The 25,181-nt window shown below is 47.2% G+C and overlaps 1 protein-coding gene across 1 annotated transcript in view; it reads right to left on the reverse strand.

Moving 5' to 3' along the window:
* Positions 1–1,933: 1,933 nt before the first annotated feature.
* Positions 1,934–25,181, reverse strand: part of IGF2BP1 (insulin like growth factor 2 mRNA binding protein 1) — a 63,152-nt gene continuing 39,904 nt past the window's right edge. Inside the window, 14 exon segments of the mRNA XM_038385963.2 lie at positions 1,934–11,501; positions 12,868–12,981; positions 13,660–13,791; positions 14,790–14,864; positions 15,670–15,786; positions 16,666–16,788; positions 17,788–17,824; positions 17,826–17,905; positions 17,907–17,922; positions 19,058–19,177; positions 19,520–19,657; positions 20,592–20,707; positions 20,709–20,877; positions 24,069–24,132. Coding sequence (XP_038241891.1) covers positions 11,382–11,501; positions 12,868–12,981; positions 13,660–13,791; positions 14,790–14,864; positions 15,670–15,786; positions 16,666–16,788; positions 17,788–17,824; positions 17,826–17,905; positions 17,907–17,922; positions 19,058–19,177; positions 19,520–19,657; positions 20,592–20,707; positions 20,709–20,877; positions 24,069–24,132 — 1,421 coding nt within the window. The 3' untranslated portion in view covers positions 1,934–11,381.

Consider the following 25,181-nt stretch of genomic DNA (forward strand, 5'->3'; position numbering starts at 1 on the left):
CCTGGGATAAGGAAAATCAAGAGGTGCATACAATAGAGAAAAGAGCCCTGGCCAGGACTTGGATGCAGCTGTACTCCCAGCTGTGAGGGAGACCACCTTGCTGCTGAATGGCTCCTGCCACAGTGCAGGGAGCCTCTGCAGCCCTGCTGTCACGGGAGCGAGTGAGTGTAGCCAATCCCTGCAGTCGCATGGTGCAGGGAAGGCTGCAGTCCTAGCACAGCAGAATACTGGCCAGGGGGTTCTGCTCTGCCTTGCATCTTCCACCTGCAGGGATCGGGTGGCCCTGGCAGCCTCTCCCTCTGCAGCCCCACTGTCATGGGAGCGAGTGAGCAGGGCAGAGCAAAGACCCCTGCCCTGGACTGCAAGGAGGCTGCCATGTGGAAGGCTGCTGAATGACACCTGCCCTCTCAATTATCCCAATTCCTGATGGGCTAAATCAAATCCAAGTCAGAATCCTAGAATATCAGGGTTGGAAGGGACCTCAGGAGGGGTCATCTAGTCCAACCCCCTGCTCAAAGCAGGACCAATCCCCAAATCCATCACTCTCAAATAAGCATTTAATGAAAGGAAATTATTTAACTATTTGTGTCTGAGCCATAAGCAAGGAGAGGCTATATTTGTCAGATACATTTATTACTTGTTCCACTGCAATGAAATGTTCTACAATGGTCTTCACGTAAGGGGTTACATCTAGGCTGAGCTTCAGCAAGGTGCTTAAGTCAGAGGAGGGCAAACGTTTTGGCCTGAGGGCCACATCGGGGAATAGAAATTGTATGCCATTCAGATAAGCGGGCGTATATTGTATTTAGTAACAAAGCTGTAACACTGCAGAGAATCCAGTGAGGCATGCAGTTCTGCTAAGTCCGTGCCTTTAGTCATATCAGCACCCACCCACCCATCCATCCATGCCTCAGCATCGCTGACCTCTTTGTTTCTCCTAGGAATGGAGATAAACACACACAGGTGAAGTATAATTTTTTTTTTTGCTTTATTTTTAAAAATGAAACAGTGGAGTAAAGCGGTTTGTGGCAAAACCTAGCTGGAAGAAAAATGGAGCCCACGTCCATCCACAATCACAACTCCAGATCTGAGCCAACTAACCTGCCTCACAAAAGTACAAGGTAAAGAACATGGAGCAGAAGGGGAAAGGGGAATAGAGAGAAAATAAACAATCAACCAAAGGGAGGAAAAATATCATTACAGTCAAGTACAACTTTTCGATGAATAGTCTGAAATTGCATTGGATTAGTGACTGGGGGGCGGGGGGAAAGCAGCTCTTTGTTCCACACACTTGTTTGAATAAATCAATCAGGTGGACTAGCTATTCCCCATGTCCCCCAATATCAGGCATGAGGGAGTACAGAACAACATGGCAGCTGACTGGGGATTTCAAAACCAGGATAACTGCAATATGCATTAGTTCTACCTCTCTATATGCACATCTTTGTATTGAACTGTCCTAAGCTTCAGATGATCATGTAAGAAGTCACTTTAGTCACACAATCCATTCCTGTTTGGTTGTTACTTTTATAATCCAGCCCTGATTGCTTTATCATTAACCCACACTGAGCACTGGTAAAAAACGAATCATCCAGATTTCACACCACCTAAAAATACTTCCTCACTTTAAAGACATACCATCTGGGCGCCTCTAAAGCAATGTGGTCCGAATGGCAACTGAATGCCAGTCTATGTGAAAGTGACCAGTCATCACACGAACAAAGCGTCCGCTGAGAGAGAGGAGCTGAGAGAAGTTGTACTGCTGACAGAAGTAAATATCAAAGTTAAAAAGGAAAAAAAAAAGTAATGGAATATTGAGCATTTAAAAAAAATTAGTCACAACTGAACAATTTAGCACTGCTGAGGTTTGGAACTTTTACAATGAATGAACACATTAAAGTGAAAAGAAAGCCCATAAATTCTATTTTTTTTAAAGAACATTTTTTTCTTTGGAAAAAGAGAGTAATTTTTTCCTCTACACTACAGCATGTGGAGTTGCCACTACCTATTTTATTCTATTGTCACTAAGAGGTAGATAAACAAAAATGAATTGGTTATATAAGGTCATGTTCCCTTGTTTGACATGCAGGAAGCTAACGTACTCCATGGACATAAGGATAGCTGGGGGCTTCACAGAGGGAAGGAGTGGGTTTAATCAATGTGGAGTGAAACTACAGATTTGTAGGTTTTTGTAGTTCACTGGAACAGATCTGATTAAAGGGACAGTGTCTTTTTTTTTTTTTTTTTAAATGAGGAAGAAATTCATCTTTAAAGCCAGGGGAGATTATCTTGGGATGAATTTGAAACATCTTTAAAAAGCATAATTTTCTTAACTCTTTTATCACACACTAAATAATTTTGTAAAGACCAGCTCTGCCCTGATTTAGAGGCCGTATAGTTCTATTAATTTCCCAGGACGTTAAAGCTAAAGCAATTTTAGCTAAGAATCTAATGTGTGTTCCATTAATGATTTACTTGTTGCACTGTGGTCTGTTGGCTGCTGTTTAGAATTAATTTAATTATTCAGTTCCTTCCCAATCAGCACACTTGCTGCTGTTTTCAGGTGGGGAAATACAAATTTCCACAGGAATCTTTAATTTAAAAAAGTATCCATGAAAACAGTTCTAGTTTGGCCAAATATTGCTTTTTGGGTCATAAAACCAATAGTGTGGGCCTGTGTTCACCTGACACCATCCCTTTAATCATTCACTGTTGAAGATCACCGCCCTTTAACTGGTACACTTCACAGTTTACGCCTTCCCCACTGCCTTTGGGAACAGGGACGCTCACCTCTATGGTGAGAAGGCGACAGGGCTTTTTCTCCCCTCCCACAGGCCAGTTTCAAAAACAGCCCAGCTTTGCCCACCGCTGCTCCTGCCATGTCACAAACAGACCGCATGTCCGAGAGGTATTAATCTTGAACAAAAATTTTAAAAATTCTGTAATGTACAATAAAGCAGCAGGGTTCAAATGCATATTTAAATTAGGAATGGGCCCACTTTTGAAGGGTTCTGATTATCACCCTTCCGACCGGATGTCTATCTGAACCTCAGGGGCCCGAATGGCATCACAGCTGGTATGTCCTACCCTCCCCAGGCCCTGGCTCCCTCAAACCTGCTGTGTCGTTTTGACTCAGCAGGCTACTCCACCTTCTACTACCAGGTCTCTTCTAGGGAGTGGAGGGGTGGCACCTTCTCCCTCCTTCAGAGAGCCTTAGCCCTACCTCTGCTGCAGCAGGAGCCAAAGGATCAGCCACTGGGTGTGTCTTAACTGCCACAGCACTGGATTTCAGAGTTCTTGAGAGTGCCCAGGGACAAAATCCCCATGAGGTTGTCAGGATCTGACGTACGCTGACTGGTCTCTTATATTTTACGGTGATGGGATAATCATTGCCCTCCAGAGAGGCTCCCATTGCACCAAAGCAGGGTTCCTAGTCAGACTCCTAAAAACGAGACACCTGTATTGGAAAAGGAGGAGGCATCTTCTGTTCTCCTGCTTCACCAGCAAGATGATCCCACACTGACTGGGAGGGGTAGTAAACTGCCCAACCACTTTTCTCCCTCCAGGGAACCTACCGCTGCGGAGGTTGGAGGGAGACCCTTCTCTGAGCTTTCAGGAAAGGTTCTGTTCGGGGCTTATTTCTGAGCCTAGGCAAAGCTGCAGGGTGGATACGCCCATCCTCTCCCATCTATCATTCAAATCTTATTGTAAGGTTTGAGGTAGTTTGCACATGTAAATTTCGAGCTTGCAGCACCTGCATGTTCTCAAGAATAAAATGATTTGAGAGCCTCTCGCTTATTTCATTCGCTCTGTATTTTACAAACTATGACTTAAAAAAAGTGGGGGAGGGGGGGACGGGCAGGGGCAGGGCTGATTCAACCAAATCACAATGAATTTCTTTCTTCCTAAACAATACTGTAAGGGCCTGATCTGAAGCCCATTGCAGTCTTTGTGGACTGCCAGTGGGTTTTGGATCAGAACTAAGGCTGGGATTTCCAAAGGAGTGAGGCATCCGGGCCAATATTTTCAAAAGTCACTCACCTTGACACTGGAAAGGGGCCTGATTTTAAGATAGTGCTGAGCCCCTCCCTTCTGAAAACTGGGTCTCCTTTAAAATGTCCCAGCTTGGATACGCAGTACTTGCAGCATCCAAAAAATCGCAAGTCGCTTCTGACAATTTTGGCCCTCGATTCCCTAGTAGGATTTGGACGCACAACTCCTTTTACACCTCCAAGCAAAACCCCAGCTGAAATTAACGGTAGCACTGCTGATATGTTCACAGGCCAACTGATTTGTTCATTCCTTCCAGACCGGTCTCGAGAAGAGAGTGAATTAGAGTTTCAAAAACATTATCTGTGCCCTCTCAGGAGCATACGTGTTTCACAGGACCGCACCAATTTCATTAAAAAGAAAAAAAAAAAGAAAAAAAAAACCTCTCGGTTACTATATGCTTTAAAAAAAGAAGAAAGTTCCAAAAAATTTTTAAAAAGCCTATGATGTGTGTACCATTTCAAGGGAACAGTAAAGCAGATCCTATATTTTTTTTTTTTAAAAATTAAATTAAAAAAAAAAGTCTTCAACTGTCTCATACCAAGTCTGCGTTTCTGATATTTTTTCCCCAGAATCTAAAAGTCATCAAAATATTTGGAGCTAAATGTAAAAAAAAAAAAAAAAAAAAAAAAAAAGACTTCTGATACTATATTACTAATGTTTACTGTTTTCTTCTTGCTAAAAACCAAAACAAAACCAAAATCTAATGCCCAGGAAACATAAAATGTAGCTAAGAGGCAGTTTCTTTTTAATATTTACACTGAATTTGAGTCTCTTAACTCCTTAAAAACCTTCCAAGTATGTCAGTTTGGTTAGGTTGCAATTATCACTGCCAGCAAAGGAGCACATCATCTGCCATAGCTACTCAACCATAGCTATGTGTTTTTAATTGCCGAGAAAGCGTTCAGAGCTCAGAAGAGAAAAATAACTGTGCATGCTGGTTTAGTCATTTTTGCCCCTTGCTGAACGGCATGACAAGATTATGATAGCACTAGGTAGGTGAACCAAAAAATATCATGTTGTTTTAGTTACTCCTAATAATAATACTTTGCACTCTATATGGCACTGAGGATTGCAAAGTGCTTCAAAAAGATTAATTTGTTAATCCTCACAACAGCCCTGTGAGGTAGGTATCATTATACCCATTCCACAGATGGGTAAACCGAGGCACAGAGAAGTGGATTTCTTTTTATTTTTTTTTGCCCCTAAGCCACAAAGCAAGCAAGTGACAGCGCTGGGCACAGAAGCCTGTCTTCTAACCACTAGACTGCACTGCTTCCCTAATTTAAATTCTACACCTTGAAGCTACCTAATGCATTACAGCCTCCCTCTTCCTCCGGAATGAACCCAGATTCTGTCCCACTTTTTATTCCCCTCAAGTTTAAAACCCAGGGAATGTTTTCAAACCCTTTGAAAAGGATCTACAGGAATCAAACCAATCAAATTCCCTTAGTCAAGGAAATGTGCATGCTGGAGATACTCTGCTGCTTCTGCTATCATAAAAATGAGGTGCCAGCTCAGAAGAGACGAGGCATTTCTCTGCTCCTCACCCTGTCCAAAGCCAGCCCTGGCTCTACAGAGGATGATACTCTTGGTAATGCTTCCCTTTTGATTTCAAGCCTAAAGATCCTGCCACTTAACAAGGGTTTGCCTCCAGGGCTTCTGGTGCCTGTTGAACTTTAATAGGCCTGTTGAGGGATTGTTCATGTTTCTTTTTAATTCTTGGTGGACTAGAAATTTATTTGCATCAACGGATCCCTTTTACTTGTTATTCATTTCGGACTGGGTCAAAGTTCAGTCAAGTCTCCTTCCATTGACTTCACTGGGCTTTGCAGCTGGTCCATACAAAGGGCTCCTTGCATAACGTTGTAGTCTAGGCTGGTGCCAGAGAAATACAGTAGGTGCACAGTACAAGAATCTGCACAGAACAGGCCTGTTGCTTACGAGGAATAACTTCACTGATACTCAAAGCAACTCGGCCATGCAGAGCGCTGCATTGGGAGACCTAGCTCTCTCTGACTCCTTAAACAGGTGCCTAAGTCCCATCAAAGTCAATAGGACTTAAGCCTGTGTAAGTGCTTTCCTGAAACAGGGCCTCAGGGAGGAGATAAGTGATTTGCATAAGTCCACAGAGTAGAAACAGAATTCAAACTCAGGATATCCTAGCTCCCTGGCCAGTCCAGAAACTATTAGGCAATGCTACCTTCCTTAATGGAAACAATGTTATTTCTAAAGCATTGATCCCAGCAGCGTCTTAGCACCAGAGTAATCATAACCGATCTTAACAGAAATGAGGGGTGACAAAGATGCCCCCTTGAACACATAGAAACAGTATTAAAATGGTGCAATGCTTCTGAACATTTTATGGGGCTAGGCCTGTATTATGGAAAATACCAGAGGTTTCCACTGAATAATCAAACTCTGGGTAAGTGGCAGGACCCCCTCAATAGAACACTGCAACAATCAGATTTACAGTACTGTGGGTTTGTTTGTTTTTTCTCTCGATGATACAGTTTGAACCAGTTATCAAAAATGCTTGCTGTTGGAAAATACAATTCACCGATGTCTGAATAAACTGTTCTGTGAAAGTCTGTAAAAAGTAGCGAGCCAGAGATTTAAAGAAGTAGAAAACCGTTTTTCATAGGACAAGATGACAAATGCAGTTAAAAAAAAAAAATCAAATCAATTGCATCAACCTGAAATCTATTCCACTTCTTTCCTACCACGTCTTGTAACCTTCTGCCCTCAGAGGAGACAGGTGCAAGGAGTCAGAAATGAAAGCCTTGACTACCCAAACCTTCCAGTGGTAGAAAGGAGAATTAGCATCCTGCTTTCTCCTCACTTGCGCTTTGGAACTGCTTTGGAACATGTCACCCATTCAACGGGGATTTTTAACTCTCGGTTTGTTTGACATTTCCTGTCTCTACAGAAAAAGGGTTATTACTTCTTTAAAGCTGCAAACGTTTAGGGGCTCAATCCAGCGTTCTTCACGCACCCAGAATTCCCACTGAGTTTTGGGGGCACGGGACGCAGGTTCAGCCTCTTTAGAATTGATTTTACCACCACAGATCTTTTAACATGACATTCTAAAAAAAGGGTTAATTCCTGCAGGTACAATAAAAAAGTAGCAAGATGTGATTAAAAATGTGAACCTTTCTAATAGCGATAGCTGGGTTCACATCTCTCTCTCTTTATTTTTTTTCCTTGCTGTCTGCATGTATAAAATTTCAGCTCCCATTTCTCTCTCTCTTTTTAATTATTTGTTTATCCTCGGTAAAACTGAGGCAATCTCTGTAAAATACTTAAAAGCATCATAGTGGAGAAGATGGTCTGACGCTGCCTATTTAGATACAAGAGGCAGATCCATTTGGGTTTGTTAGTGAAGTATTTAGATTACTTGGAATTACCACACAGTGGGCCAATTCATGAAACATACCAGCCAGCCCCTCCACATGACATATTTCATTGCTGATTTCAATAGCTAGGAATTATTGCTTGATAGCAAATCCATTCTATTCTCTTTCCCTTTTGTGAAATGTTTCTAATCTAAGGCTCTTTAACAGTTTGGGGACCTGATAAGAGTTGGGTTAAGTGTGGACTTCATTCCAAGGGCTAGATTTAAAAAAAAAAAAAAAAATCCTAATCAAAAAGTTGGCGGGTTCTAACGATCAAAATCCTTGATGAATTTCTACAACCAATCACTCTTGCATCATGGTGAAATTAACCACCCCGCTTTAAAAGGCCAAAAATCAGCTGCTGCCATCTTTTCCACTATGTCTGAAATTTCTGTCGTTCTCAATAGAGAGCTCATAACACTCTGTTACCTGCACATAACTCCTGGCTCATAAGAAATTATGAAACGTAACTTCTCTTTTCATTAAAAAAATAAAATATTCAAGACTATCAGCTTTTATATAAAATATCAGCAAGCCCCAAAAACAAAACAAAAAACAATGGCTGAGGTAACTTCATACCTTGAGGTAGCTTTTTTTCTTTTCTTTTCTTACCTTTTTTTTTTTCCTCCTTGTTGCTAAAACACACAGCAATACCTGACTTTCCCCACATCTTGTTGTTGCAATGTTTAAAGGACAGTAACTGCTTGTATGTTCCATTTATCAAAACTAGCAAGCATCCCTGCAGCTGCATAATCCAAATTCAAAGACGGTCATAACTCAGGCTACGTCTACACTATGCGATAGCAGCTTATGTAGCCAGACCTGGACTAACATCGATCTAGCTAGCATGACGAAAAAGAGCAATGAAGATAGGGGGCCGTGGACTTCAATGTGGTCTCCCTTGGTGCGTACTTGCATTGCTAGCCTGTGCCACTGAATCTTCACTGCTATTTTTAGCTGTGCTAGCTAGACTCAAGCTAGCGTGGGCACGCCAAACCATGCTGCAGTCACACCTCTGATTGCAGTGTAGCTATAACCTAAGCAAGATGTACAAAGGAATGCACTAGCAGAACAAAAGGTCTGGTCTCCCCTACAAAAACAAATCAATGCAAGGGTGGTTCCCAGCTCGCTTCTCAGAGTCTAGATAGATCACTGAATTCCAATTATCCCACCCATCCTCTGGCTACGCAGGCAGAGTGTGTTCTCAGTTATACTCTGCTTCTCCCAATTCTCCACTGCCCTGCACTTCGTGAAGACTCTTATGTCAGGGCAGAATCAGTATAAAACGCTACCAGGTCAGAGCGGCCGCATTGATGCAATTACACAAGGGCCTAAGGCAACGGAATACCAGGCCCGCTGACTCCTGTGAATTAACTCTGCTTTTACACCGGCGTTACGGAGCACAGAGTTGTAGACCTTGACTTAAACAACAGAGTTCCATGGAGCTTCTCTGGATTTACCCTGGAGTCACGGAGAGCAGGAGCTGACCCCTATAAATCCTCCTGCTTCTCTTGAAGTCACTTCCACCTGACCTCAATGGTGCGGGATTGGACCGGAAGGCTGCCTATCCCAGCTGGTTCAGTGCTGTATGGGTAAAGGGTAAAGCAGCACTTCAGGGGCTGCTTTCAGCTAAGCCAGCTTGAGGGATCCATGCCTAGGGAAGACGAGACCTTGCCCTGTGTTTAAGATGCCATCACAGCAGTTACTGTCCCTTCCAAATGCTCATATAAAAATCATTAAAATATATTTAAAATATAAAAATCCACGTAAGAGTGACTGGATTCAGTAACCATATTACATTCTTTTGACATATATATTTGGTTTTGTCTCATGAAAACAAGGTATTTTTTTACTGTAGAAAAGTTTTGCTTGCGGGTTTACATTTTTATTTTTTTTTTAAATGTGCTGAATTTCAGTAATTCCCCCACCACCTAGAGAGAATAAAGGGAAAATTAAAAGACATATAACCCCAGGAGAGTTTATTTGAATTGGGATCCTTGTTCCTAGTTAGCTTCTAAACCTTCCCTGGGTGTTTTCAAAGATTCTATCCTTTTCTGTTTAGGCTGCAATTTTCAGAGGCCAATAAGGAATTGGGTGCTCAAATCCCGTTGGATGCCAGCTGTCCTGCAGTGAGGTGAGCGGTGCCTAATAATAATAATAATACTAATACCTAGATTTTATCATTAATAGATGTCAAGCATTTACAAAGGAGGTAGAATCATTATCCCCATTTATAGATGGGGAAACTGAGGCACAAACACTTCCCCAAGAACACCCACCAGGCTACTATCAGAGTGGGGAATAGAACAAGGGTTCTCACTCTTTCTTTCTGAGGCCCCTTCAACATGCTATAAAAACTCCACGGCCCACCTGTGCCACAACAAACGTTTTTCTGCATATGAAATCCAGGGCTAGTGTTAGGGTGTAGCAAGCAGGGCACAGAGGGCCCCATGAAGCTAAGTTGCTCAGGCTTCGGCTTTAGCCCCAAGTGGTGGGGCTCAGGGTACCAGGCTTCTGCCCCATGTGGTGGGACTTTGGTTTTCCACCCTGGGCACCAGCAAGTCTAACGCTGGCCCTGCTTGGAGGACCCCTGAAACCTTCTTGCTGCCCCCCAGAGAGCCCCGGACCCCTGGTTGAGAACTGCTGGAATAGAATACAAGCGTCCTGTCTTAGTGCAGTGATCTATCCACTAGACAGTACTGCCTCGCAGGCGTGATCCTGTCAGTTCATTTCTGTAGGAGCTTCCAGTTTTTGGCCTCTCTTGAGTTGTGAAGCCCTGCTTTCAGTTGGACAACTGACACTCTCAGGGTTGGTTAAAAATCCTGGCTTTAGTCTTTTTTAAAAAAATAAGATGATTATTAAATAGAGGAAGGTTTAATCATATTTCCTAAAAAGCAATTTTTTGTGTGTGGGGCGGGGTTCATTGTTTAAAAGAGGGGAGGGACCTCAGGTGATTTCATTCTTGTGCATAGTGTCACTTGGTAGGATGGGGCATCATGCCTGGTTCTTTTCCAGTGCTGATCACCCAGAAAGGTACTGTTTAGGTTTGCCTGTGCTAGGTTAGCCTTGGCATTTCTCCCCAATTCTGCAATCATTTCATAGGCTTAATTTAAAAATAAAAATTAAAAAAACAAACAAACAAAAAACATCCTGAAAAAATAGCTGCTCTCCTGTCTTATAAGGCTTTGCAAAGTCATTGCACTGAGTTTGATACACAATGGAAGAGTTTTCTCTCCTCCATCATGTTCTCAGATATTCTAAGTGCATGGTTCCCGTGTTATCTGAGTCCATTTTGTTCTAAGACCTTCACCCACGCTGGATTTTATTGTGAATGGGAGTAGGAGAGTAGGAACCATCCTATCTGCTGGAATTTCTAAAATCAGCACTAAGAAAAGTTACTTTGCTCTAGGATTTTTTTTTTTTTTTTTTTTTTAAATCAGTCTCATTTCTATGTGTAACGTGATGGCCAGAAAGCAGCACCCCGGACTGGCCCGCAAAAGTCAACTTAAATGAGCATCTATGTTGCATCTGCTACAGTGCAGGGTGGCAGGAGGGAGATGGACTGTTTCCAATTTTAATTGCTACACACTAGATTCACTGCAGCGCTGCGGCAAGGGATGGTAGAACCTCCGTTGCTAGGCACTGGCCAATCACAGCAGCAAGGAGAGTGTTGGGGTGACACACCACAGCACATGTTGCTTCATTAAGCAGCCTCTTGCGGCATACAGATTGTTTAGCTAATTGATCAATTTCCTTTTTTTTTTTCTTTTTTCTTTTCTTCTTTTTTTTTTTTTTTTTAAATGTAGGCATCTACCTTGGAAGCCAATCAAACTGCCTTTTAATCTCAATCTGGTCATGAAAAATTATCCTCTGTCTACGGTAACTGATTCCCAGCACTCTTAAGCCCGGCATCGACTCATTCATTTTCCACTTTTGTCACAGTCGTTGCGCGCTAGCTGCTCTTATTTCCGCCCGCGCTTGCGTCTGGCCGCTCTGTCCCTTCTGATGCTGCTGTTTCACACTGGCCAGGATACGCGTATCTTGCGCCTGCGCCATCTGGGAGAAGAGGGGAGCCGCGGGGCAGAGTTAGCAATAGGCAGTGTGGTCGATGCTCAGAGGGCGGAATGGGCGTTCAAAGACCTGCCCTTAGTGCACTTCATCGCTCTCCGCCCCACCTTATATCTGTTTAGATCAGTGGTTCTCAAACTGTGAGTCAGGACCCCAAAGTGGGTCACGACCCCATTTTAATGGAGTCATCAGGGCTGGCGTTAGACTTGCTGGGGCCCAGGGCTGAAGCCTAAGCCCAAAACCCACCGCCCGGGGCCGAAGCCCGAGGGCTTCAGCCCTGGGTGTCAGGGCTCAGGCTTCAGTCCCCCAGCCTGGGGTCGTGTCGTAATTTTTGTTGTCAGAAGGGGGTCCTGGTACAATGAAGTCTGAGAACCCCCGATTTAGACTAAGTTCTGGGGCAGAGCAGGGACTGTCTCTCACTCTATGTCTGTACAGCACCTAGCACAATGGGGTGCTGATCCTGGCTGCTATAGTTGTACAGCAGGAGAGAGAGAGTGTGTGTGTGTGGGATGGTTGCAGATTGGGACATAATATACTTTAGTCCAGTGGTCTCCAACCTTTTTTATGTCCAAGATCACTTTTTGAATTTAAGGGCAACCCAGGATCTACCCCACCCCTTCCCTGAGGCCCCGCCTCGCTCACTCCAACCCCCCCCCCACCGCTCGCTCTCCCTCACCCTAACACACTTTCACTGGGCTGGGACAGGGTTGGGGTTCGGGAGTGGGTGCAGGCTCTGGGCTAGCTCTATGGGGCTGAGACCATGTCCAGCCCATTGGTTGCACAGTGCTCAGCAGAAGGGGACCTCGATCATGATTGGACCCTCTGGGGCCTCTCCTAATACAATATTAAATAAACAAGTCTAGTAAAAATTCTCGCCCTTTCTTTGGCGCCTTCCAGCGGAGGATCTCCAAAGCACTTTACAACCATTACTGAGCTAAGCCTCAAAAAACTCTGCAGCTAGGTTCCATTATCTCTGTTTTACAGATGGTGAAACTGAGGCACAGAGTGGGGACGCAACCTGCTCACGGTCACACAGGGAGTTAGTGGCAGAGAAAGAATGAGAACTCGGGGATCGTGCGAAGTTCATAACTAATATAAATTCATTTCTTTAGGAACTTGTTTCTTCTGGTCTTAGCCTCTCTTGAGGCTCAGGGGTTCTCTCTGCTGGTGGTAGGTCTCTCCAGTTGTAGGACCACAGACTACCCTGTCCTCTCCCCTCAGTGATGGTGCATGCACACAACTGCAGGCAGCTAGCAGGGCTTTACAAGTTCCCATCTGCCTCCTATGTTCTCTCCTCTTCCCCTTCTCCCTCCCAGCACAAGCCCTGCACAGAGAGAGATTCCAGTCTCCATACCTGGCTGGCATAGAAGTGTCCAATGATTTTTACAATGACTTGCTCGTTCTCATCAGGCGTCTGGTCCCGCGGCACCACCACCTCTGCTGCTGTCAGGTTCTGCAGTTCGTTGACCTACAGGAAAGCGGCAGAGCCCACCCGGTTACTGCAGTATTTCAAGAAGAAGAATTTAAAAACCAAAAACCTGCCCCCCAGATTTTGCATTTCTCCAGCTGGCAAAAAAATTAGAATCATTTTTAAAAAATCGCTCCCACCCACCACGCTGGGCTTCACATGGAGCTCAGAGTGTGTGAGAGCCGCCCACCTCACAGGGGGACAGCAACCAGGCCTAGCTTGTGAAATCAAGGATGCTCACAGGCTGCCTTCGCCGACGGCCTCCTCTCTGCTTTGATACTTGTGTAGGGGAGCAGCAATTGAACCTTGGATCTTGAGATAGCCCCACCTCCTCTGTGGCCCCGCCCTTGCTCCACCCCTCTGTGGGTTACCAGCCATTTATTCCTTACTCCTGACCTGACCCTCCTGCCTTCCACACTGTATGTGGGCCAAGGGAGGAGAACAATCCCCTGCCAGGTTAGCAGAGAAGCTGGGAAACAGAAGCACCAGCAAAAAAAGCCTCCAAGCAATAGTCTTGACCCAGGTCCGCCTCACAGCATCCCCTCCTCTCCTCCCGCAGTGACTGCTTCCTAGCCATGATAGCCAATCCTCAAAAGCTTCCACACCTGGGGATGAACCAGGCTCCTAACCCCGTCTCCCTGCAGCCCTGATTCTCTTTTTCTCCTTGCTTTCACTTACAGTTTTGCCTCCTTTGCCAATAACTCGCCCTGCGGCCGAAGCAGGGACCCTAATGTGCGTCTCCAGCTTTACTTCTTCTTTAGGCCCAAAAAAGTTTTCCTCCTTGAGTTTGCCGTAAATTCGTCCTTGTGCCTGTGACAGGGGGTGGGGAAAGTGGTTAAACTCTGCTTGTGATCTCTGCATCCGAGGTAGTACTTCTCCTAGGGCTTTTTTTCCCCTCTGGTCTCGGGACACAAAGTTATTGATGGGGCCAGACCAACCTGAGATCTGGTTGCACTATTGCTAGAACAGCAACTGGGAGATAACTTGCATTGATACCATCATGCAGCTCTCTAAGGCTGGGGGTTCTCAACTGGATTGGCAAATAGGTGTTGGGGGGCTTCCATGGGAGGGGGCTCCCACTAAAGAAAATGGGATCCCAGTAAGGAAATGGCTGAGAACCACTGCTTTAAGGGACACTAAAAATAAAAAAAAAGGCCTCAAGAAACAAAATATTAAGCTGCCCAGATACCATGGTGATGGGTGTCCATGTAAGAGAGGGAGCAACACTACACTCAGGAATGCCAATCCCAGGATGTATGCCCACCCAGACTTCTTACCTGTTTTTACATAGTCATAGGAATGTAGCTGGAAGGGACCTTGAGCGGTCATCAAGTCCAGCCCCCTGAGCTGAGGCAGGACCAAGTGGACCTAAACCATCCCTGACTGGCGTCTGTCCAGCCTGTTCTTAGAAACTTCCAGTGATGGGGGTTCCACAGCCGCCCTAGGTTACCTCTTCCAGTGCTTAACCACCCTTATCATTAGAAAGTTTTTCTTAATATCTAACCTAAATCTCCCTTGCTGCAGATTAAGCTCATTACTTCTTATCGTACTGGCAGTGGAAATGGAGAACACTTGATCACAGTCCTCTTTGTAACAAGCCTTTAACGTATTTGAAAACTCTAGTCTAAGTAATCTGTAGTATTGCCCACCCCTAGGGTGTGGGTTTGTACAGGTGTTTCAAGCTGGGGAGAGCTGCACTGGTGAAAGTCACATGGGCACTAAGGTTCTGCACCAAGGCAGCTACCCCCTGGGCTAAAATTCTCACGCAGACAAGGCCTATGGGGATCGTAGTAACGGAGGAAGGCAACCTTGAACTGAAGCTTCTGGCGTGGTCCAGTGATTAACCATGCGCACTTGGAATCTGGTGTCTCGGGTGGCGCAATCTGAAAGGGAGAAGGGAAACAATTTTTAACACAGGAGAGGAAAGCATTCCTCCCTGCCCCATGCCCAGCTTGCTATTGTTATTCTAGTCTTAAACAAATGAAACTGAAGGAGATTCTAGTCTTGAGAACCACCAAGCCCGCACGGCGAGCCATGCTAGCGAATTTCCACCCAGATATAAAATCACGGTAGGATTGGGATAGGTGAGGGTGTGGGGTTCTAAACGCAATCGCCTCCTGAGTATCCAGCTCAAGGGGCATAAGGGAGACAGTAGAGACAGTCAATTGAAAAAAAAAATCACTGGGAATTATACTTAAGCCAGGCAGGACTGTGTTGCTTAGGCCAAAAAGCTTTTGGTCCACTACTATAGGCTGGCAAACAACAGAGGCAACCCATGCCATCTGGTGGCTCTCCAGAGATCTACATGCAATGAGTTTGCCAGATCTCAAGCCCAACTCCTAGCCAACAGTGTCCACATCACAGAAATCACCACCATGCCAGCGGGACTCAGCCAAGGCCAAGAACTGGATGGACGATGGGGACTGAAAATGAAGGCAGCGTGTGTATTGGGGGAAGCATGTAGTGATGCTGCATCTGGTCCGGGGAGAAACCTTCAGAGCTGCCGGGCCAGCTTTTTTTCCCTGCCAGCACTAAAAGTATGTCCAGTTGTTTGCTCAGAGCTAACCTGTCAGAAGGGCTCATCGGGATCACAGGACCACTGGCTGCCTGCCTTGCAGCTGGTTGCATTTTACTTACTAACGGAAAATACCGTATGTGGCGACCGCAAAGCCGCCTTGGGAAGGCTACCTTGATAGAGGCGCTCGCAAATCTGGAGAGCTGTTTAATGTGCTGGCCTTTCTTGCCAATGATCGCGCCGACTGCCTGAGCAGGGATGAAGACGTGCACCGTCTCTTGCTCTGGGGGCTGCGGGCAGAATGCTCAGTATTACCGCTAAGGGTCAAATTAAATTGGACAGATTCAAACAAAGCAAACTGCTGAACGTAGTGGGCACAAAGCCGGCGGGGCCGCTAGATGGGCAGTGCGTGTCCTCAGGATCCATGGACCGTCTGTCTGCGGCTTGGGCTCACTGCAGACAGACACCCTGGGTGACAGCAGGGATCAAGCCCGGGACCTTCAACAGCGAGGGTCTACTCCTGCAAGGGGCTGAAAGCATACAGCACCTTCCGGGAGGAGACCTAACCACGAATTAGTAGTGGGCTCTTGTCTGTGCCGGTCGCCACTAGAGGGAGACACAATCACAGACACTCAGCTCGCGATTTGCACTTCGGAAGAGCTGGATCCATACAGTCTTTTCCCTGGTTGCAGGGAGACCCGGGGAACCAGTGGCTGCTGGTCCTTCATGTTCTCTTCTTGGGAGGGGGGTCTGCCTTTCATCACACATCCCAGGTGTGCCGCAGCCAACTGGAGCCACTTGCCGTGTTACAAGGAAAGCAGAGAGGCCAAACATACCAGTTTCGTCCCTTTTCGAAGGAGATCTCCAGACTGGGCACCTGAGCTACAAGGGAGTCCATGCCTGCTACAGCATGCCCAAGAGCCACGAGACTGGAGTTCAACCCATGTCTCAGATAGGAGCACTCCAAATTCTGGGCATGTAAAACCAGGCAACCCAAGCCCATCTCTGTGTAGAATAAAACCAGGCCGGGATCACAGACACAGGGCTTGGGGAATCATCATCTGAGCAGCGAGCCAGAGCAAGTCCAGTCCCATTCCCCCCTTCCCCGCCTAGGAGATGCGCTCCCTAAACAAGCGGGATTGATTCAAGCAATCATGGCATCTGCCTACCATGAAGGAGTTATATGGAGCTGCCCCAGAGATGCTGCTTGGAGGAGGTGGCACCGCGTTGGAAGAAGCCGGAAAGAGTCCGACAGCAGCCAGGTTAAGGCCGGGGATCAGATGAGACTGTAGCTGAGAGAAGGACAGACAGGGATAAGACAGGGAGGGAAACACAGGCACGTTGTTACTGGGGTCACAGCAGCAACTATGGTGGCCCCCAACTGAGATCAAAGCCCCATCAAGCTAGACGCTGTCTGTGTTATTCTGTGCCCCTGGGGCTAAGGGGTGTCATGGGCATCAGGGACTGAACCCGGGAACTCTGGAGATCTAAATGGTCATCAACCCCCAAGGAGCAGGAACAGATAACACCACAGCTGGGTGACTCACTATAGCAGGGGTAGCCAGACTCTTTTATAGTTAAAGTGCAGCTCCCGGAGCCTCTCCACCCCCGACCCCCCATTCTCTATCTACTAGACTGGGGGGTCGGGGAGGGACACTTGGGAGTTCTGCCCAGCGGCAGTGTGGTGGGGCTAGAGGCTACTGCCAGAGACAACTGGTGCCTGCTGAGAGTGTGTGTGTGGGGGGGGGGGAGATGAGGGGGACAGGGGACAACAATTTAAACAGCTTGAGCAGCAGCCCCCTCCCTGCAGCTCCCAGCTGTTTGCCGCTACCTCTCCCCACAGCTGGCTACAGCAGTAGCCATGCAGGGAGGGGGCCCGGCTGCACCATGTGACTGAATGGAGCCAGCAAACCCTGGAAAAAATCTGGGTAAGGGGCACATGACCCCCTGAGCCCATGTAGGCGTGCCCGACACAAGCTGAAGCTCCAAGCCCCGCGGGCGCACCCTGGCTCTCAAAATTGTTGTGTGCTGCTTGGGTGGTCAATATGTTTGGCCACCCCGCTCTATAGGGACGGTCCAGCCATGGAACAAGCTGCCAGGGGTGGCTGGGAGACTGGATGAGACGATGGTGACAGGCCGGGCTCACCCGTGCTGCCCGATGCCGGCACTGCTCGGTGCACACACCCGGTTTTTCTCCCCAGTGGCAGGCGTCCTCCTCGTCTCACGGACCAGGGAGAGAGACAATGAGCCCTGGTGTCCCCAGGCGGAAAGGGGCCCTCTTTGACACTCACGCTCATGGCAGCCACGTCATTTCGTAAGCTTCCCTCACTTCTTCATGATCTCATGCTCGGCTTTGCAGCAGTTCCTCGATGAGCCCTTCACTGTGATCGTCCTTTCAGGGTTGTAGAGAGGTCAGATCCTGCAAACTGAAGCAGGGGTGGGGGGAAGCCATCAGACAGAGAGAGAAGAGAGTGCCGCGGCAACCTCGATTCGCTGCTGCCACGGCTGACAATACCTGTGCGGCCTGTGCAGATCTGATACAACATCCAGGGCTTCAATGACTCACCTTATGCAGCAGCTGCTATCCGGGATTGACCTGGGGCCTCAAAACTAAGAGCAGAGCGGCTACTGGCTTGAGCTTAAGAGCCACAGCTCCCTAGATGGGGCTGCCAAGACTACATCCTCTGCGGATCGTAACCAGCGGCGATGCGGTGACACACACTGCGCGTGCCAGTGGGCTACAGTTGCATGCACCGAGAATGAACCCTTTGGGGACTCAGATCTTCAAGAGAGTTAAGGGGGCCTGAATCAAACAGGTGTCCCAATCGACGAGAGCTGTGTAACTGCGTGTGCTCCCCCACTCCTGTTCCCCCCCCACAAATGATGGCTCCCATGTGCAGGTGTTTGCCAGAAGCCGTTTTATAGCGCTCACCCCCACTTCCCATATGAATGCACAACTCTACTGACAGGGTCAGTCAGCTTCACAACCTCCTTCTCTCCTCAGGAGGGGAGAGATCTCTCCACCCGGACACTGCCCTTATTCTGGTACTGCTAGCCCCCACTTTCCCCCCCAGTTCCTGCCTGGTTTCCTCTCTCCCCTGCCAGGCCAGGTCTACACTTAAAGTTAGATCGACCCAGCTACATCGCCCAGGGGTGTGAAAATCCACCCCCCTGAGCAACACTGTGAAGCTGACCTAACCCCTGGCATAGGCAGTACTAGGTCGCCGGAAGAATTCATCCATCGACCAAGCCACCGCCTCCTGGGGACGTGGATTCACTACCGTGATGGGATGCTGCAGAAAGGGTCTAGACACAGCCCCAGTGAATGGGGTAATTAGCTCTCCTCAGCCAGGCTGATCTGGTAATTAGCCCCCCCCTCTCCTCAATCAGGCCATCTCCGAGGGAAACTAACTGGAGTTCCAGGGCCCAGAGTCCTGGATCAGCTGCTGGTTCTCGGCAGTCTGTCACAGTTGGGTGACAAACTCTCCTCGGCTCCTTTAACCTGCCCCCAGCCTAAAAGCTCTGCTCGGGAACGTTTCGGGAGGAGAGAGAGAGACTTACGATGAGATGGTGATTTTCGTCTCCGTGTCCTGTTCCACCTCTTCAGGTTCCGCCCCTCTTTGCCGATCAGCCAGCCCCACAAAGTTATTATGGGCCAGGATCTTCAAGGGAACCTCGCAGCTCTTGAGAAAGAGGAAAAGGAATGAAACCCCCCCTAACGGCAGCGTGGGGAGTGGGTGTGGCCAAGTGGGGACTTGCTAGCCCATGGGGTAAGATCCTTTAGGGAGCAGCTGGGTACGTTCGAGCAGCCCATTGGCTGCATTGCCAGCACAGAATCAGGGATCACAAACAGGCCCCATGTTTCCAAGGTGCAGAACGGACCTCACGTGTGGGGGAAGAGTCAACGACCTCCCATTTGGCTCCTGTCAGGCTAGTTTTCTAACGGACAGAAACTGATATCTAAAGTGTGGGAGGTGTAGGCTGGGAAACTGCCTTTCCCAGCGAGGAAGCTGAAAGCCTTACGTCCTTGGTGTCTTTATGCCCTCCTTCTGCATAATCTCCAAGATCACTTTGCAGGGCCGCCGAGCAGCCCTCGGGGGGGAATGGATGCTGATGGCTTTCTCCGCTGCTCCCGCATTCTCCTTCATGTGCACGTCGATTCTGCATGGGCAAACACGCACAATAGTGAAACAACACACACACGGGGCATCCGCTCTGGTGACCTTCGAATGGCTTGAATCCCTGTTTGCGAGCGAGGCTCATCTTTCTCCAAATCTGAGCCCTCTCTTGAGGGAGGCCCAGAACTGGGTCAAGAACAGCATGGTGCGGGTTCGCTCAATAACAGGCTACCTGGAGCAAGTGGTTGGGGCAGTACGGATCAAATCTAGACTTCAATTCTTAGACTCCAAGGCTGTCTTGGAGAAAGGCATAATGGAAACCAATGGCTGGAAGTTAAAGCCAGCAAATTCAACTTAGATATAAGGCATCGATTTTTAACCCAGTGAGGGTGAACAAACCACCCAGAGAAGAGGTAAATTCTCCATCTCTTGATGTCTTCAGATCAAGTCTGGAGATCTTTAGGAAGACGTGCTTTAGTCAAAACCCGCTCAATGCAGGAATAACTTGGGTGAAATTCTCTAGCGCATGCTAGACAGGAGATCCTAACTAGACGATCTAACGATCCCTTCTGGCTTTAAAAATCTATGCTTCTGAATGGGAGACCCAGGCTGGTTTCAGAACACTGCAGGGGCAAGGGGGGACCCCAGTTACAACCAGAATGTTCCTAGGAGAGGGGAAAGAAATAGGAAGGTTCAAGCCAGCACAGCTGTTCGGATCTCTGTCTCCATTTGCTAATGGATGATGAGACAGATGCGCTGGGTGGGGATAATGGAGGACTTGAGGCTCCGGGGTAATTCTTACAATTAATAATACCAGTTCTTCTCCCCCCCCATGAAAAAATCCAACCCCTTACACCTACACGGCCAGTGCTCTGAACTCCTCCCCCACGACAGCATGCAACGCAGCCCTTTCAGACTAGGGGCAGGAGATGGATGGACAGGGAAGCAGGCAGGTGGGAGGAGAAGGCAGGACTCACTTGGACTGCGTCTGCTTGGTGATGTTACGGATGGTGGCCCCCTCCTTGCCAATGATGGCCCCCACGTACTGCGTGGGCACCAGGAGTATCGAGTGGATGTCCACCGGCTGCTGCTTTAACGGGCGCTCCTGCAGCGACGGGCGAGCCCTGCATGGGGGCCCCCCCGCGTGCCAAAGCACCCCGCCGCCCGTTTCTCTGGCCCCCTGCGTGGACTGTTTCGTCAGGGATGTAGGAGACTTTCAGTGCATGGTTTTCCAGCTGGTGCCCATTCAGTTTCATGATCGCTCTGGTGGAGAGAGAGAGAGAGAGAAAGAAAGAATATCCCAGGTTATGTCTCTTCACTGGTTCTCCTGCCATTCATTCCCTGCTGCATCAGGTGTGATGTTCAGAGATCACTCAGTGCAAAAGGTGCTTGGAAAAGCACAGCTTTATTCCAGCCTCCAGTTCCAATGAGCTGGGCATAACAATACGACCTTCATAGCCCCCTGCCCAGACTCTCCATCTGGGAAATTCAGCCCTTAAAGGCACAGACCCCAACACCACAGAAGGCACCAGAACTCACTGCAGTCAGGCCATCACATGGCTTTGTAAGTGGATGAGAGGGGTCTTTAAATTGATCATTCTGGCTTGAGGACTATATCAATCCAAGTTATGGAATGAAAACACAAAATGGGGCCAGATTCATTGCTGGTATAACCCCCCACCCCCCAAAGCTGCCCAAGGATGAATTCTGGCCTACTTTTTAATCAATTTTTCTTTTTTTTCTTTTTTTTAAAAAAAAAAGCTGGCTGCAGGTTCACAAGGCTACCAATAAGAAAAGGAGTACTTGTGGCACCTTAGAGACTAACAAATTTATTAGAGCATAAGCTTTCGTGAGCTACAGCTCACTTCATCGGATGCATTTGGTGGAAAAAACAGAGTAGAGATTTATATACACACACACAGAGAACATGAAACAATGGGTTTATCATACACACTGTAAGGAGAGTGATCACTTAAGATAAGCCATCACCAGCAGCAGGGGGGGGAAGGAGGAAAACCTTTCATGGTGACAAGCAGGTAGGCTAATTCCAGCAGTTAACAAGAATATCAGAGGAACAGTGGGGGGTGGGGTGGGAGGGAGAAATACATGGGGAAATAGTTTTACTTTGTGTAATGACTCATCCATTCCCAGTCTCTATTCAAGCCTAAGTTAATTGTATCCAGTTTGCAAATTAATTCCAATTCATGTGATATATGCCATCATGTGCCAGCAATGCCCCTCTGCCATGTACATTGGCCAAACTGGACAGTCTCTACGTAAAAGAATGAATGGACACAAATCAGACGTCAAGAATTATAACATTCAAAAACCAGTTGGAGAACACTTCAATCTCTCTGGTCACTCGATCACAGACCTAAGAGTGGCTATACTTCAACAAAAAAGCTTCAAAAACAGACTCCAACGAGAGACTGCTGAATTGGAATTAATTTGCAAACTGGATACAATTAAGTTAGGCTTGAATAGAGACTGGGAATGGATGAGTCATTACACAAAGTAAAACTATTTCCCCATGGTATTTCTCCCTCCCACCCCACCCCCCACTGTTCCTCTGATATTCTTGTTAACTGCTGGAATTAGCCTACCTGCTTGTCACCATGAAAGGTTTTCCTCCTTCCCCCCCCTGCTGTTGGTGATGGCTTATCTTAAGTGATCACTCTCCTTACAGTGTGTATGATAAACCCATTGTTTCATGTTCTCTGTGTGTGTGTATATAAATCTCTACTCTGTTTTTTCCACCAAATGCATCCGATGAAGTGAGCTGTAGCTCACAAAAGCTTATGCTCTAATAAATTTGTTAGTCTCTAAGGTGCCACAAGTACTCCTTTTCTTTTTGAGAATACAGACTAACACGGCTGCTACTCTGAAACCTGTGAAGGCTACCAATAGATGGCACTAGCAGCATAAGCATGCTACAACTCCCTCTATCCAGCTCTCATTCAAACATCGAAACATGTGGAAGTGTCTCGCTTTACCCAGTTAATCTGAACCCCGGTTTATCCAAACAGTCTTTGCTACTCCAACCCCTGTGAAACGTAGGATGACCAGACTTCCTGATATTATCGGGACCGTCCCGATATTAGGGGTTTTGTCTTATATAGGCAACTATGAACCCCCCAACCCAGAAAAAAAGTCCCAATTTTTCACTCACTATCTGCTCACCCTAGTGAAACATCCCCTATAAATGACAGGTTTCAGAGTAGCAGCCGTGTTAGTCTGTATTCGCAAAAAGAAAAGGAGTACTTGTGGCACCTTAGAGACTAACAAATTTATTAGAGCATAAGCTTTCGTGAGCTACAGCTCACTTCATCGGATGCGTATGGTTCCTTATACATGTTCAGTGCCGTACAGTGGGAGATTTACGGAGCTCAGACTGTTTGGATTCTCAAAAAGGAGATAAGGAAGTGACCGATTACAGCCTATAAGGACCGTTGTGGGGAGAAAATATCAAATACTAAAGTGGGGAGAATGGCGTAACAAGAACTAGCACTTGGAAGTTAAAGCCAGGCAAATTCAACTTAGAAATAAACACACAGATTTTGAAAAGGGAGGAAGATTAAACAATGGAACAAACTATCCAGGGAAGAGGTCGATTCTCCATCTTTTGATGTCTTCAGATCATGACTGGATGCATTTATGGAAGATGACCTTTAGCCAGACACAAGTTAGTAGGCTTTACCATAGGGGTAACCGGATAACATTCTATGCCCTTTGTTTTATAGGAGGTCTGACTGGCTGATCTAAAGATCCTTCTGGACTATAAATCTATGAAATCTTCCTGTTTCAACTCAAAACTTAAAATGGTCTGAATCAATCGCTCTCTTTTAGGGCTTTTGACAGAACACATCTCTGTGGTACCATCGCAAAAGGGAAATTTAATCTGTGCAACAGCAAGATCCCAATTCACATCTCATCAACAAGCCATTCAGAATCGGAATCATCCTTGTGCAAAATGATCAAGTTGCATTTGGCGGTCATTTCATCAGGGGCTGAGGTGTGCAATTTAAAACTCATTCATACCATAGATTTTTCTCTTAAAAGCGCTAACTCTCACAATCTTTGGCATATTTGTAAAGCCCCAGCTCCTGGAGTCCTGTGATTAGCTTTCTTTCAAATAAGGACATTTCGAGGTGTTGTGATTGCACAGAAAAGCTTGAAAACCTAACCTAACCTGAGTGCCCCTAAAGGCTCAGAAACCAGAAGGGAAAGAAAAAGAACCCCAAATGTTTTAAAAAGGCTCATGATATTTAATTCAAACTCATGATTTTGGGTTGGGGGAGGGACGGACACTTAATTTTTGAATGCTTGGGGTTGGCCATGCCATTTTCTACAAAATCCTGGCGGGGCCGGGATGGGGAAGGCTTTCTGTTTGGACAAAAGCAACTCCGTTACCCTGAAAAGAGCACGGGGCATAGGGGCAGATTAATTTCACTTACTGTCTGGTCTGTTCCCGGTTTGAATAGGTGACGTTGACAACGGCGGTCTCGCTATCTGTGTTCACTTCAAGCAAAACACACATGAATTAGTGGGAGTGGTGCAGAAGGGCTGGTTGGCTTCAGCAATCGGTTTGAGCGCCGCTTTTTAAATAAAAGGACTTGCATTTTAAAATTAAGGACCCCCCAGATCCTTTCTCCGGTAGCTTTCAGAGCCCGACTGACAGCCCTGAAGTCCTCTAGGCCCAGACACAGTAGAGTGCAAGCAGCAACAGTGCAAATATAACTCACATTAAAACAAGCGAGGGTGTTTGTTTCCTTCTCATAGTTAAACCAGGTAAATAAGTTTAAGTCTGTTTGGACCAGATTGTCACCTAAGTCCCATTGACTTCAATGCCTAAATATCCGGGAGGATCTGGGCCACACTGCCAACAGCTGTGGTATTGGACTGCTCAGTTCAAGCAGTAGTGGCCCACGATTTTAGTTCTAGCAGTCTTGGGTTGAATCCCTGACCTACCATAGAGGGCTTATCATACAAACTTCCTTATAGGGATTCGAACCCCCATGGCCTGCTGTCGCTCGGGACAAGCTGGCCCAGGTGGGGGAGGATGGGAAAGTGGGGAGTGTAACCCACATTATCCAACCAATATAGGCAGGGATGGCCAGCCTGTGGCTCGGCGCCACATGCGGCTCTTCAGATGTTAATATGCAGCTCCTTGCACAGGCACCGATTCCGGGGCTGGAGCTCCAGGCACCAACTTTCCAATGTGCCCAGGGGGTGGGGGGGGTGCTCACTGCTCAATCCCTGGCTCTGCCACAGGCCCTGACCCCATTCCACCCCTTCTGGCCCCCTCCCCTGAGCCTGCTATGCCCTCACTCCACCCCGCCCCCAGAGCCTCATGCATGCCACAAAACAGCTGATCAGGAGGTGCTGATTGGCGGGGCTACCAGTGCGTGGGAGGCGCTGGGACGGGAGCGGCGTGGGAGCTGATGGGGGGCTGCTGACATATTACTGTGGCTCTTTGACAATGTACATTGGTAAATTCTGGCTCCTTCTCAGGCTGGCCACCCCTGTACCAACGCGTAAAGCTAGATGAGAGATCAGCGTCTGTGGCC

The sequence above is a fragment of the Dermochelys coriacea genome, chromosome 27, assembly GCF_009764565.3.
Source record: "Dermochelys coriacea isolate rDerCor1 chromosome 27, rDerCor1.pri.v4, whole genome shotgun sequence".
In the NCBI taxonomy this organism is placed as follows: domain Eukaryota; kingdom Metazoa; phylum Chordata; order Testudines; family Dermochelyidae; genus Dermochelys; species Dermochelys coriacea.